This window comes from Haplochromis burtoni, unplaced genomic scaffold (assembly GCF_018398535.1).
Source record: "Haplochromis burtoni strain Fernald_Lab_line unplaced genomic scaffold, NCSU_Asbu1 Contig_37, whole genome shotgun sequence".
Classification (NCBI taxonomy): domain Eukaryota; kingdom Metazoa; phylum Chordata; class Actinopteri; order Cichliformes; family Cichlidae; genus Haplochromis; species Haplochromis burtoni.
Window position 1 is genome coordinate 2,546,592 of NW_024582398.1, and position 18,074 is coordinate 2,564,665.

The 18,074-nt window shown below is 40.2% G+C and overlaps 1 protein-coding gene across 2 annotated transcripts in view; it reads left to right on the forward strand.

Moving 5' to 3' along the window:
- The window catches only part of dock1 (dedicator of cytokinesis 1), a 197,304-nt gene that overhangs the window by 47,481 nt on the left and 131,749 nt on the right, over window positions 1-18,074 (forward strand). For both annotated transcript variants that reach the window (XM_014332772.2, XM_005919498.2), the window contains exons 17-23: window positions 2,540-2,643; window positions 3,215-3,398; window positions 11,973-12,070; window positions 13,744-13,833; window positions 14,606-14,706; window positions 14,799-14,927; window positions 16,791-16,899. In XM_014332772.2, the coding sequence (XP_014188258.1) occupies window positions 2,540-2,643; window positions 3,215-3,398; window positions 11,973-12,070; window positions 13,744-13,833; window positions 14,606-14,706; window positions 14,799-14,927; window positions 16,791-16,899 (815 nt within the window). The remainder of the gene's footprint in view (window positions 1-2,539; window positions 2,644-3,214; window positions 3,399-11,972; window positions 12,071-13,743; window positions 13,834-14,605; window positions 14,707-14,798; window positions 14,928-16,790; window positions 16,900-18,074) is intronic.

An 18,074-nucleotide genomic window follows, 5' to 3' on the forward strand; every position in this document is an offset into this window, starting at 1 on the left:
TGTGCACAGCCGAATAAACACATTCGTCCAGTGGAAAAGAAAGCTTTGTGTGTAACTCTGTGCAAACACACAGTTATAGCAAGCTCGAATTTAAAATCAAACCCACGGAGCGAGAAAAGTGCTTTGTCTTGTTTTTCCTGCGTGCATATTCATTTCAGAGTGTGCCGAGTTGTGTTGACAGTGGCTGTATGACTGTTCTGCAAGTGTTTTTGATATAATTATTGTTATATATAAGGAGCAGTGCACATTAATTAACATGAGCGTTTAGGTCCATTATGTAAATGTGCCAGATTTAGTCATACAGGCTCATTTTAATACACATACCGTTTCAGATTGATGCCACTGATAGAAAGAAACGGAAAACAAAAGATCTAAGGTTATCTAGGCACACATAAGGGATCGAAACAGATGAATGACAAAACAAAAAACACATCAGTGGACAATCAGTGAAAAACAGCGACGTAAAGTGACATTATTTTAGACTATGACAGTATGTTGCGCTGCTCAATAAGAAAAGACTGACTAACAAAAGCTCTTTTTCTAAAAGATACTGTATAATCCCCTGTAGGAAATGCTATGCTGTTTAGAGATGTAAAAATAAACTCTAGCATATCATATTAAATTTAATATGAATTTGATAATACTTATGATTTTCATTTAAAGTATTTAAAGGGAGTACAAGCTCGCTAACTTGCAAGCTATTGATAATCAGCTGTCAGCTGGCGCAACCTTAACCTGTTGCAGGGCTCCACTGATGATCATACATGCACTTAACTCAGTGGGAACAACCTGGTTTAATTGTGAGGTTTCTAGCATACCTATTACCTGTGCTATAATCAGCCACTTTCTTATATTAATATTAATATTTGAAAGGCTGAACAAAGATGGAACAGCCGTGTGTACGGGCATAGATTTTTGTTCCTTAACCTCTCTACATGTGATTAGTTTGTGATGAAAAGCAGCGCAGATTTAGGCTGTCAGGCCTTTGTATTGCCTGCCTGCGCTGTCATGTGGCCGTGTCCTTCCTGCTTCCTTCGATGTGCTCCTAGCTAGAGCTGAACTTTAAGGGGATACACAGAGTGACAGAGCTGCTCATCAAGACCACTAGTGGAGCTCATGTGTTCAGTATCTCAGCCCTCTGGTTGAGAATTAGGCCAGCTCGAACACAGTGCGTCAGAGTAGCACTCTAACATTGTCAGGCCTCATCAGGCTGATGGCTGCTGTCACAGATGCTGCCGTAGCTGTAAAAGATTCCTGCCATCTTTTCACTTTTGTTTCATCTGTCTTTATGCCTCTGCTTCGTGAGTCAGGTAGGCTTTAAAATGTGGAACAGTTTAGTCAACTAAATTTGAAGTGACAGCCCACCTTAAGGGGGGAAGTTTGCGAAACTTGCACACAAATCGGACTTCGATTGGTTTAAAGAAGTAGCTCTGTCCTGAAAGTGACCTTTTTTGTCCAAATTAAGAGTTTTCAGCTCTGTGCCCTTTAGGAAGTCACTAATACACTTGGTATTATTGGATGGCATGCCTACAGTGTTCTCCCTCCACTGGTTCCTCTCAGCCTAGCAATTATTCACCGGTGAGTTGCGGGCAGCAAACCAATGAGGGGATTTATGCAGATAGAATGCAAGATATATACTTCGATGAATCACGTCTCCCTGCGCGTAAATCCGAGCTTGTTGATCCGCAATGATGATGTATGTGGCCCCATCCAAAGTCCCGGTTACAGGACAAAGTCGTAACTCTCTTCCTTGTTTATGCAGCGCTTCCACTCAACATTCCCAATCACACATGTGTCTGCACTTGCACACATAAACCACGAGCATCTTTCCTCCACTCTTACAGGATTATACAAATTGGTCACAGCTGCAGCAGAGCACAAGTGCAAGTGTTTATTCATTTGATAACAGCAAGTGTACATTAATCCAAAGCCTGCCACTTCAACAATATTCCTTTTTGTAATTAGCAGGTTTTTTTTATTTTATTTTAAGGCACATATTGTTATATAACAACCAACTGTGATTGCATCTCCCACTTCCCTCGCATTATATTATGCACAAGTCCTTCAAACCTATGCATAATTGGTCTCAACAGTCGGCGCGCGTACATTTGCTTCACTTCAGGGTGAAAAATAAACAGTTCACGGACAGATGCAGCCATAGCATTAATAAAGACATCAGAGGGGAACAGTAGTTTCTTGTGCTAACTCAGGAGCTGACTCAGGGAGTGTAGTGCTGAGGTTAGCGTTTGGATTATCACTTCTTTCAGACTGCTGGTTTGTTAATGACTTGTTGTAACGTCAGCAGTGCTGCATGGTTTACTGCAATATGATCTCTTTTTTGTTCCCGAAGACGAACACTGTTCACATAAGCATATTGCACACGTACGAAAGATGCGGTGCATTTTGTTTTGCAAAATGAGACAAAAAGCAAACGGTACAAAAAAGCGAACTGTATATATGAACGCAGTCTTAGTCTCAAAAGTAAACACCAATAACCAAGTTGTCTTTATTGCTTGCGTGTTTCTTTTTCCTTCCACAGCCAAAGATAAATCGGAGAAGATATTTGCCTTGTCTTTTGTGAAGCTGATGAGGTATGACGGGACCACTCTGAGGGACGGTGAGCATGATCTCATCGTGTACAAGGTAAATGTAAAAAAAACAAAACAAAAACATCCCATAAACACACTTAGTCTTTGTTTCTTGCTGCCTACTCGTCAGACAGCCCGCTCTCCTTGTGAAATGACCATGAAATAAGTTGTAGGTGAAAAACTGCCCTGTTGTATCGGCGACTGTCATCATAACAGCCTGCCATCAGTGCTTTGTATGTGAATTGGGTAGCTGGTACACATCAGCCCGCACAAGGAAATGAGAGTACTTTCCAATTAAAAACCCTTGCATAATGATACCTCTGTGTTACGGTGCCCATTTATGTTAATTAAAAAGTTCATATGGGAAAAATCAATCTTGTTACATTTGTCTTGTCATGTTTTCTGGATTGTTGTTTTCGTCAGTCAACCCTGCATTTGGAAATGAATGATATTTTTCTCACATGCAACAGCTCGGTAGAAAAACACACAAATTGTTTTGTTGATAATATATATCAAAGGGAGATCCATTAAAACCACAGCTATAGAATGCAACATTGTTTTAATGTGTACACAGTAATTTGGGGTTTCTACCAATAAACTGACTGAGACTTGTTCTCTAAAACCAGGCGGAGGTAAAGAAGCTAGAGGACTCTTCTCTGTACCTAAACCTACCTTCCACAAAGCTGGAGATGGAAGAGAAAGGCTACTCCACCACTGGAAAAAATACCCAGACCCTGGGCATCTGTACCATCAGCAAGGATTCCTTTCAGATTTCCACCCTGGTCTGCTCTACCAAACTTACCCAAAATGGTAACAGCTTCTATATTTTAATGAATATTTGTCTCTTTTCCTGCGCAAGTTGTTTTTTTTTAAGCTAAAAGTTATGCTCTTGTGGAAAACGTATCAAAACGTCAGTAAACACATGGAAAGCTATTGTCAACTTAGATATTATATAAAAAAATGAAAGCAGCTACTGTGACATTTTGAATCCTTAAATTAAGCTTTTTTTTTTATAGTCGCTGTCTTTGTCTTAACCATGCCATCCATATTTATATATTTTATCCTTTATTGATCTCTGTTTTTCACCTAATTGATTTGCACTAGCTTCACATAGTTACCACATAGTTTCTACTTTCCCTGCTCTTAGTCTCACAGTGAGCACACCTCCCCGCACAAACGCATCCAGCGGAGCTGACAAGAAATGTGGGGAAGTCAGTATAATATTAATTGAGTTCAAGAGAAGTTATTTTTTCTTAATAAAAGCTTCCCAACAACTGTTAAATCAAAGAAAACAGCACTGAAAACAATCAAGAGAGAAAATGTTGTCATTGGCGCGTTTCAGTCTGGACCACTGTTTGCGATTAACTCGACAACTAAAGCAAATAAAGGAAATCAGTTGACTGTTCTTGACCCTCTTTTCATTAGATTCTTCCATGCTATGGTAGCTAACAACTGTTGCACTTTCAAAATAGAATTTACATAATTAATCTTCTAGTAGAGCTGAATAAATAACTTCCTAATTAAAAATAATGAATCTAGTTAGTTGTTTATTCCAGTGTGAATTGGCTAATCCGTTCCTGCTGCCTGATATACAGATATACTCTCACTGGCCACTTAAAGAGGTACACCTTGCTAGAACCCCCTTTTGCCATCAGAACTGCCTTAATTGTTTGTGCCGCAGATTAAACAAGGTGCTAGGTTTTGGTCCATAGTCATATGATAGCATCACACAGTCGCTGCAGATTTGCAGCTTGCACATTTAGATGTGAATTTCCCATTCCATCACATCCCAAAGGTGCTCTACTGGATTGAGAGCTGGTGACCGTGGAGGCCATTTGAGTGCTGTGAACTCACTGTCATGTTCAGGAAACCAGTTTGAGATGATTTGAGCTTTGTGAGATGATGTGATATCCTGCTGTAGGAGTCATCAGAATATGGGTACACTGTGGTCGTAATGGGATCGACATAGGCAGCAATTGCAGAGTTGGCCCAAAATGTGCCAAGAAAATGCTTCCCATGTCATTATATCATCTAAAACAGCGGTCCGCAACCTTTTTTGCGCTACGGACCGGTTTATGTCCGACAATATTTTCACGGACCGGCCTTTAAGGTGTCGCAGATAAATAAATACAACAAAATAAAACCAGTACCGGTACCCCCCAAAAAAGATTTATTCATAACACACGGGAAAAGAACCAGGGAAAACCGAGTTAACTATAAAAACGATTAAAAAACGATAAAAACCCTGAAAACCATGAATTTCACACCTGAACCTCAACTCTCGTGGCCTGGTACCAAACGACTCACGGACCCGGGGATTGGTTACCGCTGACCTACAACATCCAGAACCATTGATATAAGGCAGGATGGATCCATATTTTATGTTGTTTACCATCCAGACAACACTTTCTCAATATTTCATAGTCCAGGTATGGTGAGCATCTGTGAAGTGCAGTCTCAATTACCTGCTCATGTAACAGGAGTCGCATCCAGTGTGATCTCTCCTGTTGTGGCCCATCTTCTTCAGTAAATTCAATGATGCTCTTCTGCATCCTTTGGTTGTAATAAGCAGTGATTACTGTTGTTACTGCTTCCTGCTTGTCAGCTCAGAGCAGTGTGGATATTCTCCTGACCTCTGCCATCAACAAGGCATTTTCACCCAGAGCACTGCTGCTCACTGGATAGTCTCTCTTTTTGAACCGTTCCCTGTAAATCCTAGACGTGGTTGTGTTGAAATCCAAGTATGGAAGCGGTTTTTGAAATAGAGCCATGCCACGTTGACAGGCACTTAAATCACCCTTCTTCTTCATCAATCAGATACTTGTTTTGAACTTAAAGAGGTTCTCTACACCATGTCCTCATGTTTAAACTATTGGATTGCCACCACCTGATTGGGTGCTTAGATCATTTGTATTAACGAGCGGGAGATCAGATGACCTAATGAAGTGGCCATGAGTAGGTTTTACTGACCACTGCTCTCTGATCTCTTCTTTCTTGAGGTGCTGTATAACAAAAGTAGCACACATGAGAGAAAATCCTAGCGACGTATGTGGATTTACTTTTGTTGTAGCACAGAGAAGTACAATTCCAGCTTGATGAAATGCCTGCTCACATTAAACAGAGCTCTCACTGGGGGGAGGAAGGATTTCTTTACTGTATCTTAGCCAGGTAGACCCTGAATTTTGAAACCACTGATGGACCGTAGCCTCTGGGTTTGACAAACGGATCATGGGAACATCATTTAATGTAGGATGCCTTAGCTTCAGCTTTTTAAACATTTTTTCTCATTATCTGGTTTTTCCTTTTCCACATTCTGAGCGCCAGGAATGGTTTTCCTCCTCTCTATTCCTACTTCTAAAGTACTTTTTTTTCTCTTTACTCTCAGTACGCCAGTCAGTCTCAGTTAGATTCCAGTTCATCTCTGTTGAGCGAACAACAGCCTTTTTATTTCCCCGTGAAGATCTACTCTTATTAAGCTTGGGAAATCCTCATGCCTGCCACTGTGGCTCATGGATTAAGGATTTTAGCATCTTGTGTTCCCACCAGCCTTTCTGCATGTTTATAAATCCCCACAGATGTCAGCGTAAACCCTCTTGAGCATGCTGGTATTTCTTAGCTGTGTTCATAACGTTGTAGTTAGATTGTGTGAAAAGCTGTTCTCTTTTGTGTGAGTGGTCAGATGCTTCTAGCTCTGATTTCACAGAGCTAAACCAAACCAACCTAAATGTCTCCTTTGCTTTCTTTTTCATTGGATGTAATTTGCTGCTTTGTTTTGGGTTTTTTTTTTTTTGTATGCAAGAATGAATCACAATTTTAATTAGAGCCACAATTAAAGCTTCTTTTGTGTTTTTGGCCACAGTCTGAAATAAATAAGTAACAGACACACTGCAGGGTAACTTTGACTTGAATTGAAATTAATTGTTTTACTCGCCAAGAGCAATGCCCTGTTTAAATAAGGAGTGCATCATGCCCTTTCGTTTTTGTATTCACGTTAACAAAAAGATCATTTTAAACCTCCAAACAAGGGCAGAATGAAGAGAAAAGCTTGGAGTAAATTATTGAAGCAAGATCATGTGTGTTTGTGGTCTTTAATCCTTTGAATAATTCTTGTGTAGGCCTGTGAAAAGAAAATCCACTGTAAACCATTTTTCGCTTTCTTCAGATTTGAAATATTATTTAAAACTTCCCTTCAGGAATAAGTGGCCTTACGCAAAGACTAATTATATAAAATCTTAAAAACGTCTTTCAAAAAGGCCTCTTATCAATTTTGACGAGATCTCCAACACCACTGGCCAACACAACATAAATACGTAATCAGCCAATCACATGGCAGCGTCTCAGTGCATTTAGAAATATGGGAATGGTGAAGAAAACCTGCAAGTTTAAACTGATCATAAGAACGGGAAGAAAGGTCATTTAATTAACAGCTGATTAGTGCCCAAACACTGTTTTTGCATTTCAGTAAATTACTGTATGTATTTCCCATTTTCCTAACAAAATATGAGGAAATGAGGGATGGCTCGGGACTTTCTTGCAATACTTTACAATATCCATAGAACCTGTAATCAAGCCAGCAATAAGGTCACATAAAGCTACAAAACATTAGGTCAAAGCTGAACCAGAAATTTTTTTCCTGAAAAGTAGGATCAATATTTGCTTTCAGGTAGAGATGTTTCCAGCTTGGTGATTATCCGACTGCCCGACTATGGGGAAAAACAATCTGCATGTAAACATTAAGACTACTAGGTAAAAAAAATTCATTTCAGAGGGAGATTATCCCAAAGTTTGACAGATGCCTTGGTGAGATCAGCTGTTTTCTGAACGACGATGCATGGTCTTGGCGTGCTGGCAATTTAAAAACTACAGCTGAATCTCTGACCTGTCAGCAGCACAGGCTTTATGTGACACTTGTAATGATTTTAGCGCTTTTTGTGCTAAATCATTGCAGTCTAAAAAAGACGCGAAATGCCGATAAAGCTAATTGTCCGGGATACAACCTAATAGCATGCGCAGCAAACATTTATAAAGCCTCATTAATGGGATCACTGCAGACCCCACAACAGGCTCTGGGCATTTCTCTAAGACAACGGGAGGTTTTTGTTGTCAGAGGGCTTCTGCATATAATGTGTGAAAGCGGTGGGTGTCGCATGTTGTTATAGTAATGTTCCCTTTGAAGCTTATTAAGTTTAGTCTGTGGTATAAGTTGTCATTTAAATACAATTGTGCGTGCCCTCCTACTCGGCTCAGGGGGTGGTGATGTCAATGAATGAGTCGTCTCAGTTACAGGAGAGCCTGCCTCTCCTGTAAGTAATGATAGTGGCTCAAATGGTTGTCTCAGCTGTTATGTAGATTCGTAGTATGCAGCATATATCACTCAGCACTATTCTCTGCTCCTATTTCTCCTCCCTGCCTGCCATTTTCTGATTTATCTCGTTCCCTGTGCGAGAGTGATGGGGGGGAGGGGGAGTATGTGTCCTGGTCTGTAGATTCACTCCTGTAGAGCAGCTCCGCTCTCCATATTTACCTGTCACTTTGTGCTGATAATTTGCAAGGTGCCGGTGGGTGCTTGGGGATCAGATGGCCTCGTCGCTGCACAAAGTTTGATTAAACTTTGTGCAGCTGTGTGTTGCATGGGATATATCATCCCACACTAAAGCTCGAGGAAAAGGTTCCAGCTATTTTAATAAAGCACTGTACACAGAGCAGCCACAACATTAACACCACCTCATTTATATTGTGTAGGCTCTTATCCATTAGGGATGCAGAATTTGCAGGTGGCATGAGGACATTGGCAGCTATTGCTTTGGGTCTAGTAACTTGTGTGGCTCGTTTCAGTGGTTTGGACGGATGCTCTGAGTTGGAATCCAGGGAGGCTGGATGCTCGGTCAATGCCTTGGGCTTGTTAGCAGGCTCCTTTAGCCATTACTGCAGTTTTTTTGCCTGTGTCCGCATGTTTAGTTTACCATTGTCATATGATTTTTTTTTTTTTTTACCCATCCATCCAATATTCCTTCTACAGAAAAAAAGAAAGTGTACAAGAAACAGCAGAAACATTGCATTGTTATTAGAGGATCAATATTATTTACTTACCTGTCTTTGGTTTTGATATTGTGGCTAATCTATCCACAATATTTCCCATGATACCAGATTCAGGCTTCTTTATTAAAAACCCAGAAGCTCTTTAAGATCTAGGTGTGTTTGTCCAATAGTCATCTCTGTCCCATTTTCTGCATTTCTGTAAATGAAATGATCACATGATTCCAGCTCATCAGATGTGTTGGCAGTTTCCTGTTTTATACAATATCAAACCAAATATTTCGGGTTGTTTTGACTGTTGGTTTGCTGAAACAGCAATTTGATGTTTACGTTTGGAGAATATGTGACAGTATAATTAATATGATTAGTAATGTAATTGTGGTAAGATCTGTTTCTGGATGTAGAGCAGGTCATCTACTAATCAGAAGGTTGGTGGTTCAACCCTTAGGTTCAAGTTGCTTTCGGATCCGTCCACCAGAGTGTAATTATTAGATGGAAAGCACTTATAAAAAAGTGCCTGTATGAATGGCTGTGATGCCTGTTCGCTCACCAGCAGTTTATCCTGAGCACTTATTCTTGCAAAGGGAAAAAGGAGCCCTAAAAATGCCCCTTGCAACAGACTGCATGCTTTATACTCATGGCTCCTCACTGCTGATCCCCACATCCGAGATGAAACACTCTTTTTAACTAAGCTAGATTTATGCAGGCGGTCTCCCAGTGCTGTGAGCTCCCGTGAAGTGGCTCCTAGCTCTTCCCTGGGCATTTACAGTGTGCTTCGCTAAACAGAGCAGAGATTCAGCGACAGCACACGTGGGAGAGAACCTAGCCCAGTGAAATTGATTAAAATACTTTTCCCACCTCTGCTGGAAAGAAAACACATTTTTATGAACAAAGCAGCTTTAAAACTATGGAATCCATGTTCGTATTGAAGCTACTCCAGCATCAGTGCGCTGAAGAAGCCTGTACTTTTAAACTTTTAAACGACTACATACAAGGCTGTCACTATTAACGGCAAAGAACAAGCTATCAAGACTCCTTAGTGGTTGTGTTTGCTTTTAAAAGTGAACAAAACTGATTTTGTGAAGGAGTTCCGTAAACAAACTTTCAAATGGTAATGTGAAGTCTTTTGCATTTCAGTTGCGCATTGACAATGTAACCTATTTTCTCTGAATTAATTATTCCACTGCTCTCCATCTGCCAGTTACTTCCACAGTCTTTTAAATTCCCACTGCCTGTGGAGACATCCATTCTCAGACAGATGTTATTTGTAAAAGGCTCTCAGTATTTTTCTCCAGAACAAAACTGATTGCCCCCCACCCGCACAACACTGTGCCTTACAGCCCCATGTGCTACACGTAGTTGGCCTCTTAACACCACTGCCCCACTGGGACCAAGCTGCCTGATGATTTATTCTCCCATTATTCCATTTATCTCTCTGAGGTGCTGAAGCATCAATTTCCAAATCTATATCTCCTTGGGGACGGAGGACCCTGGTAGTTGAGACAGGTTCTTGTGATTGAACCCTGATAGGCTGTCAGGTTTACAGATGATGGGCATCCATTACTGTGTTGCCATGGCTGATTGACTCTTCCTGAGCCAATCAGCCATGGCGAACGGGGAGAGGCAGCCCCTAGGGACTAGGTTTGCAAGAATGCCAAAGAGATTCTTCTTATTCACTTCAGTCAGATGAGGCTGAATATAGTATATATTCATGAAAGCTAATAAACCATCATGAATATACTATAAAGATGTTTCTGGGAATCTCTCAGGATTATACCTGAGAAAATGTATGTGAAAAATCTGTTTATACGATAAAATGAATTAAAATTAACATTAAATGGAAACTTTTCTTAAATGATAGATTGTTTATTTTGGTTTTTTGCTTACTCCTGGTTTCGCCCATATTTGCTGCTTTTAACCCTTTAAAGCCGGTCGGAGCGGGCACGACTCCGTTTTGCGTAACTATTTTTAAATCCCGGTAGCACTGCAACCACGTAAGCTAGCGCAATAATTTTTTTTGCATATGAAACCAGAGGAGTTGTACTTACATCTTATGCCATCAGCTTGTCCTAGGTCACAGTTTCCTTCCACATACTAGCTTTGCAAAAACTGCATAAAAAGCACTTGCAGCAACAAAAACATAATATTCCAGAAACACGCTTTGCCGATCCGATCAGCTGTTTGTAACACTTCCTACGTCCATCAGCGCGAACTATCGCATGTCCGCCATGCCTGCCGAAACCGGAAGTGACGTCATTTTGCGGAAATGTAGTTTTTTTACCATCAGGGCCTTATGAGCCTATACTGGTGTTTTTAAAAGTTATGTTTGACTTTATGACTTTCTGTGTCGTTTCTGGGATGCTTAGGACTCATATTGCACTGCTGGAAATAGTTTATTTTGATGCATATGCTGTTTTTTTGCAAATTTGCAGTATAATATTTATTTTCGTTTTTCCTGCAGTATATAAAATTGGTGTATTTCAAAAATAAAACTATGAAGACACTCAAAATAAATTTCCTGTGGTGGGAAACTATTTTGTGCAACTTTTTTGTATTTACAGTTTTGAGGGATAAGCCTCTTAAATTTCTCTAACTAGAAATATATGTTAAAAAAACAAAACGATTTTCAATTTTTTTGTAGTTTATTGCACTTTTTTGCAATTTATGTAATTACTATGCACTTAATGCATACATATTATTAAAATTTGGGCTATAATGGTTGTATTGATGTATATCAACTTGAAATGCTCCCAAAAATGGCACTACAGCATGTAAAAATATAATATAAGCTTTGTTTAGGACTTGGTTCTATGGTAGGTCTTAAAGGGTTAATGGGATTCTGTAGATCAGACAGCCACACAATCAAAATAATAAGCTTGTTACGACAATATGAAGTGTTTTATTAATGCACATTTTTCATGTTTGGGACTCGAATTAAAAATCCTAGCCAAAATTTATGCTGCAGAGGCGGAGATACCCAGATCGGCAGAATCTAGAATGGCTCAAACGCAGCATAAGTTTTGATCAAACACTAATTTTATTTATATTTAGTCTCCAAGGAGCCAAACTTTTTCACTCGTTTTCTGTCCACTTCTTGCACCTGTCCATTTTCAAAGGGATTTTTTTCCTTTTTTTGTAAGGACAAAATTGCTAACCTTGTGTTTGGGAAATTTGTAAACTGACGTGAACGTGATGGCGACGTCTTGGAAAAACATGCTAAGACCTTAATCTCATTAAATGCAAATAGTGGACTTTTTCTTGCACAGTCTCCTTACCCGCCGTTACTATTTTCTGGGTGAAAGCTATGCATTGTGTTGACAGCTTTTTTTCCCTTTTGTCTTTTTCCAGTGGACCTACTTGGGCTGCTGAAGTGGCGCTCCAACACCAGCCTTCTGCAGCAGAATCTACGTCAGCTAATGAAGGTGGAGGGTGGCGAGGTTGTGAAGGTCAGAGGCCCAAAATTACCGCTCGGTTGAGTTAAACCGCTTTCAGTCAAAGCTTAAGTAAACATAAATAAATGCGTCTCACTTTCTTTTGCAATGTTCATCGCCTTGCAAATGTACCTAATTCCTTTGCTTTGACAGAGATCGGCACAAATGGACGAAAAACAGATCTTAACAGCTGTTCACATAAACATGCAGTCACAAACGATGCATACTCTTCCTGAAAGCTACAGCTTCCTGGCAGCAATTTCACAAATGATGTCGCTGCCTGTCATAAGGAATTGGCTGCCACTTTTTTTGCTTTTGTTTTAATGGCTTTAGCAAGGAGGGAGTGCATAGTACCCCACACTGTCTACAGACAGGGAGGAGATGACCTGCTGTCAGAGATTTAGGCAGGGCCTTTAAGTGCTCAGCATGGGGCAGATGAATAATCATTATTTAGAGAAAGTTTTGCAGGGGCAGGTTGGGTGCCTGGCAGCTTGGAGCCTATCTAAAGAAGTCCTTCACCTAGACAGTTTTGATCAGGCCAGATAGATGTCTACCACAGCTGGACTAGTTCATTAAACCACAGGAGTGTGATTATTATTATCACCGCATTAGCACTCAATTGCTTCAAAGCGCTTCAAGGCTGTCGGTGGGCAATTAGATAGCATTTTCATCTTGGCATTTAAAAGACTATTTATCAAAAGAGTATACATTATTTATTCATCATTTCATTTTTCCCCATTGTAGGTAACATAAAGCACAAATATGTTCATAACACATTTTTTAAAAATGTTTCCTGTTCTGTTTTTTATTTCCCATCTCCCTAATGTGACACCGTTTGAGCGAAAAGGTCACTGCGCCGTTGTCCTTGTCACGCGGTCCAGCCTTTGTGAGACCGAATTGCACTTTAAACGCCGCATACCGTACAATGTGTTGGTTTCTCGTTGAGAAGATGATGAATCTCATCCATTCTGAGATGACAGACCAAGCGCAGTAGAGAGTGATGGCTCTGTTCCCGACACTTTTACATCTGTTTTTACATTGCTGCAGAATTGGCTGAGTAAATGGAGCATGTTTCCCCAGAGAGGAAGGGTGTATATAGTTAGTGTTCCTGGAGGTGCTGCTGACAGGGAAATGATCACTCTCTTCATAGAACTATTTTGGTGTATGTTAACAGCTGTAAAGGGTGCGTAATGGGTAGCATGGAACCGTCACAGCAGGAGTTCACTTGCCACTTTGGTTGCGCCATTCAAATGATAGAGGCGTATTTAGGGCCGGGGTGATAAACATATTTTTGTTGTGTATTTCTCTATTTTTATTTATCAGTTTGCTTTGAATCATTATAGGATAATGTCTATATAAAAACCTAAAAATGCTATTGCACAGTTTTCCCTAATGCTACACAAAAGTTAAAAATCTCCCAAAGACTCACAATCGGTTTAGCTGTTGTCATTCCTTTGAACGCCGGATGAATTAGTTTGTCCTAATGTTAGTTATCACTTTAATGACACAAACTGAATGTGCATGCCAGAGGAAAGAAATCATGATCAGCTTGACTCGGTTTATTTGACAGAACCGTGTGGACTTGCTGTGAGATTAGGACTTAGCATATGCATGTTTTATTTTTTATTTTTTGAATGACACGCCTCATTGTCGGCCTGCCATAACATGCCGTGCATCTGTCATTCTAGTTTCTGCAAGACACTCTGGATGCTCTCTTCAACATCATGATGGAAAACTCTGACAGTGACACTTTTGATACTCTGGTGTTTGATGCCTTGGTAAGGAAGAATCTCGCTGTAACGGCAGCGCATAATTTATAATAGAGTTCCCTGTCAGCGCCAATAAACATTTGGACATGTTTGGAGCTCAGAAGCAAATATAATAACTTGGGAAATACTTCATGTGTTAAAATGGTTTTTGACAGGCATCCCTGCTCTGTTTGGTACCCTAATTTGTATGCAGCTACCTGTTTTCTGCCCTTAAAAGTGAACAAAGCAATTTTTGGTTGCTTTTTTGGCTATATTGTTTTAGTTCTAAAATGTTTTTATTTCATTGCTGTACGTTAACATTGAACTCCACACATTGCCACTGATGTTCGATAGCTGCTGCATTGATTTGCATGAATTCTTAGTGCCTGTGAAGCATTTTTATTGAACACGCTCACATGCTTATTGCAATATATAGTATAAAAAAGACTTTACATTGGGGGAAAAACAGGTTATGATTATTAACCTTGTCCTCTCATGGGCTGCAGATAATGGGATTCAAAGTATTAGCCTGAAACTTGTCTAGCATGCAGTTCAAAAGAGCAGTTTTTGTCATTCACAGAAAGCTGGTAGTAATTGTTTTTTGTTGAGTTCCTAGATTATCTGCAGAGCAGAGAATTGAAAGAAAATGGCTTTCTGCCCAAATGCAACCTTGCTTAATTTCCCAATCTGTTTTGATATATTGAGCAAGACGGGTAGTTTTGGGGGGCTCTGAATTATTAAGTTAGGCTTTCCTGGTGCGTTTAATTTACTTTTTAATAACTATGTCTTTATTGTTTGATAGGTGTTCATTATTGGGCTTATAGCCGACAGAAAGTTCCAGCACTTTAATCCAGTTCTGGAGACCTACATTCGAAAGCATTTCAGTGCTACACTGGCATACACGTGAGTTTAATTTCTTTACAGAAACATTTATAAACATGCGTGTTCCACTTTATGATTAACACATTATCCACACTCTGTGTTTCTATTTGCAGGAAGCTGACAAAAGTTCTGAAAAACTATGTGGACAATGCAGATAAGCTGACAGAACAGCTGCTGAAGGCCATGAAAGCTCTGGAATACATCTTCAAGTTCATCGTCCGATCCAGAGTCCTCTTTAACCAGTACGTGTGGTATTTATTTATTTTTTGCAAAGTGTAACATTGCATCATAATGCATTCAGTTTTGTTATAAAGCTACTGTGAAGAGTATTTTCAGTGTAACTGTGCTCAAGTATGAGTCTGATAAGCTGTCTTATCAAAGTGCAAGCAAGCTTTTGAACTTTTTAAGATGGTCTTTCTAAATTTATAGTTTTTTTCTCTTTAATTGCTGCTGTTCCTTTAAATAATTTCTTGGCTTCAGTCGTCTTTTATAAAAGATCAATGCGTTTTGTAACACCGAGTTCTCTGCAGCACACCTCAGCTCCGGTGTAATAAAGTTGAAACAAGTAAAAGCCAATGGTCTTTGGATGAGGTCATTTCTATGGATGTATTTATAATAGGCTGTGGGGACGTTAAATGAATGATAATATTCAAGAGTCGTGAAATAAAGCTGTTGGTGGCTGAAGGCCTGATGTATGATCCTGGACTAATTAAGTGTGCAGAGTTTGATTGGTTTTCTGTCCAATGTCTAGAGGACACTCTGTCCTTTACCTCACAGAACACAGCACTGCCATTCTTTTCTATGTTCCAGTTTGTGCCAAGTGGCTTCTTTCATAGATATCTGAGAGAGAAAAAGAAAACTCAAGCTTTATGGTGGTCCCACTTTGTGTTAGCTCTTGTCGGAGTGGTTTCTTTGGTTGGTTGCCAGCATCAAACTCAGTCAAGCCATCATTTTAAATTCTTATGAACTTTAAAGTTAGGTTTGATGGAGCCTAACAAGAAGGTGCCATGGTTGCATCAGCAAATGTTTAGCCTTTCACTGTGGGTCAGTGAAGAACTTTTATGAAAGTGCAGAAGAACACCTTAATTGTAGATTTGCCCCCACCTCATTCAATTCGACTGTTATAGCTTTCCAGGGCTCACTGAGCTCCTTAGTGTTGCAGGTGAGCAGCGGCTTTAAGTAATTGTTGTTGCGGGAGCTCTGAGACGGATGCCTCTAATCCCACGATTTCTGTAAGCCCTCAACAGTGGCTATCCTGTACCATGTAATACATCCATTCCCTTGAGATATTGTAGCCACACAAAACCCACGCCTGTGAAGAAGGCCAGTAATATCTGATGGAGTGGGAATTTAAACACTTTACCTCCATTTCACCTTGCACAGTTTTAGTTTCTCTTGCGAGTTTTGATTTTATTTCTCTAAAACTGAGCGGTTGCAACGCTAAATTATTTGAAGCCGCTGCTGCTGCTCGGCTCATTTCCACTTAATGACCAGTTTTGTTAAGATTTACGGTCTCTGTGAGCGCTAAGGATTTTCATCTTTGAGGGATTATGTGTCCTTTCTTTCTGTGTGTTCCCATACACTTGGAAAAATGGGGGGAAAGCGTTTTCTGTCGCTGTAGTGTGATCATTGGCGTTTGGTTGCTACAGTCTGTGGGCAGCATTTGTTCCACATAACCAAGCTAGCGGAAGGAACATTAGTAATTCGAGTTGGAGAAAATATGAGAAAGTAAAGCCACTGAACCCTAATATTTGCTTGACATTTGCTTTCTGTTCCTTGTATAGTGTTCTGGGAAAGTCATTAGCATAGATCATTAATTTTTCTGATTTTTGTTTCCGCATGACAGCAGGCAGGTGCTTCGGGGTCTTGTCATGTTGTTTTAAATGCTAATCTGGCTGGCAGCAAGAGTGATGTCTCTGGTTCTGATCCAGGAATATTTGCATTGATAAAACAGGGCCTTTCTGCTGGCTGCTTTTAATGATTTAACAGGGAAGCATCAAACCCTTGTCATTTCCAGTGCAGGTGGGGCTGTTTACACAGGGATGAAACGCACAACAGCCTTGTGATCATCTGCCAGTGTAATTCTCTACTTCATCTCCTCCCAGGCTCTATGAGAACAAAGGAGAGGCTGACTTCATGGAGTCCTTGAGGAACCTTTTCACATCCTTTAATGATATGATGAACAGTAATTCAGAGAACACTGGCATGGTGAAGGTAGGCTGATTACCACTCAAGTCCAACTGCATACTGTTGCTCAACCTCACTGCCAAGAATCATCTGCTGCACTGTGAATAGTAAATAAATCTGATGTGATTATCTTGGGATGACAGATTCTGTAATTGGAGATTAATGTGCCTTGTTAGATTTAAACTATGACAGCAGTTTATTAGATATTAATGCTAACATTCCTTCATATCATTGCTGCTTACTGTGTTCTGTGCACTGTGTTTGTTTTCCATGTCTTTTTCACGTGTCTCTGTGCAGATTTTTCTTTTTCTGTGAACTTGTTAGAGCTGAGAATCTGAGAAAGATAATCTAGCCACTTAAAGTAGTAGTTATAGTAATTAATGACTTCTTGATATGCTGTGAGAAAATGGGACGATACAGAGGAATTAAGGAAGTATTGATTCAGCGTAGTATAATTCAAAGTCAATTAAACTTTAGAGATATCAGTGGTGCCAGTTTAGCTCACTGGTGCCTGCAAAGCTGATGCAGCAGCCTGGGTTCAAGTCTAACCTTTGCAGCTCGTCTTCCCTGACTCACTTTCTCTGCTTTCCATATCTAATCATCACTGTGCTATCAAACAAAGGTGAATGAAAACACGCACTTCAGGGATGTCAGTCTGTCCAGATAGAAAGAATAAACCATTGTGAATTCATTTCAGTTGTTTTGGTCCAAATAGCTACACGGTCTCACCATAGACCATTGCTATCTCTTTGTCCTTCCTGACTGGTTTTCTCTAGTTTTGCTTTTTCTTTGTCATTGTTGATAGTATGAGATAGTACCTGCAGCCCACACAGGTTGCAAATGTAGGCCACCTCCTCCAGAATGGCACATCCATGCGTGCTGTTGCAAAAAGGTTTGCTGTCTCTCCCAGGACAGTCACAAGACAGTAGAGGTGATACCAGGAAACAGGCTGTTACAAGAGGAGAGCTGGGCAGAGCTGTAGAAGGGCCTTAATCCAGCAGCAGGACCGGTATCTGCTCTTTTTTGAAAGCAGGAGCAGAAGGTTCACTGCCAGGGCCCTACAAATTGACATCCTGCAGTCTGGTCATGTGCATGTTTTTGAACAGACTGCTAGACTCATCTGCATCCTTTAGTGGGTCCAGCACCAATGCAGCTCAACTGCCATTTGTCAGAGAACACCAAAATCAGCAGGTGTGTTGCTG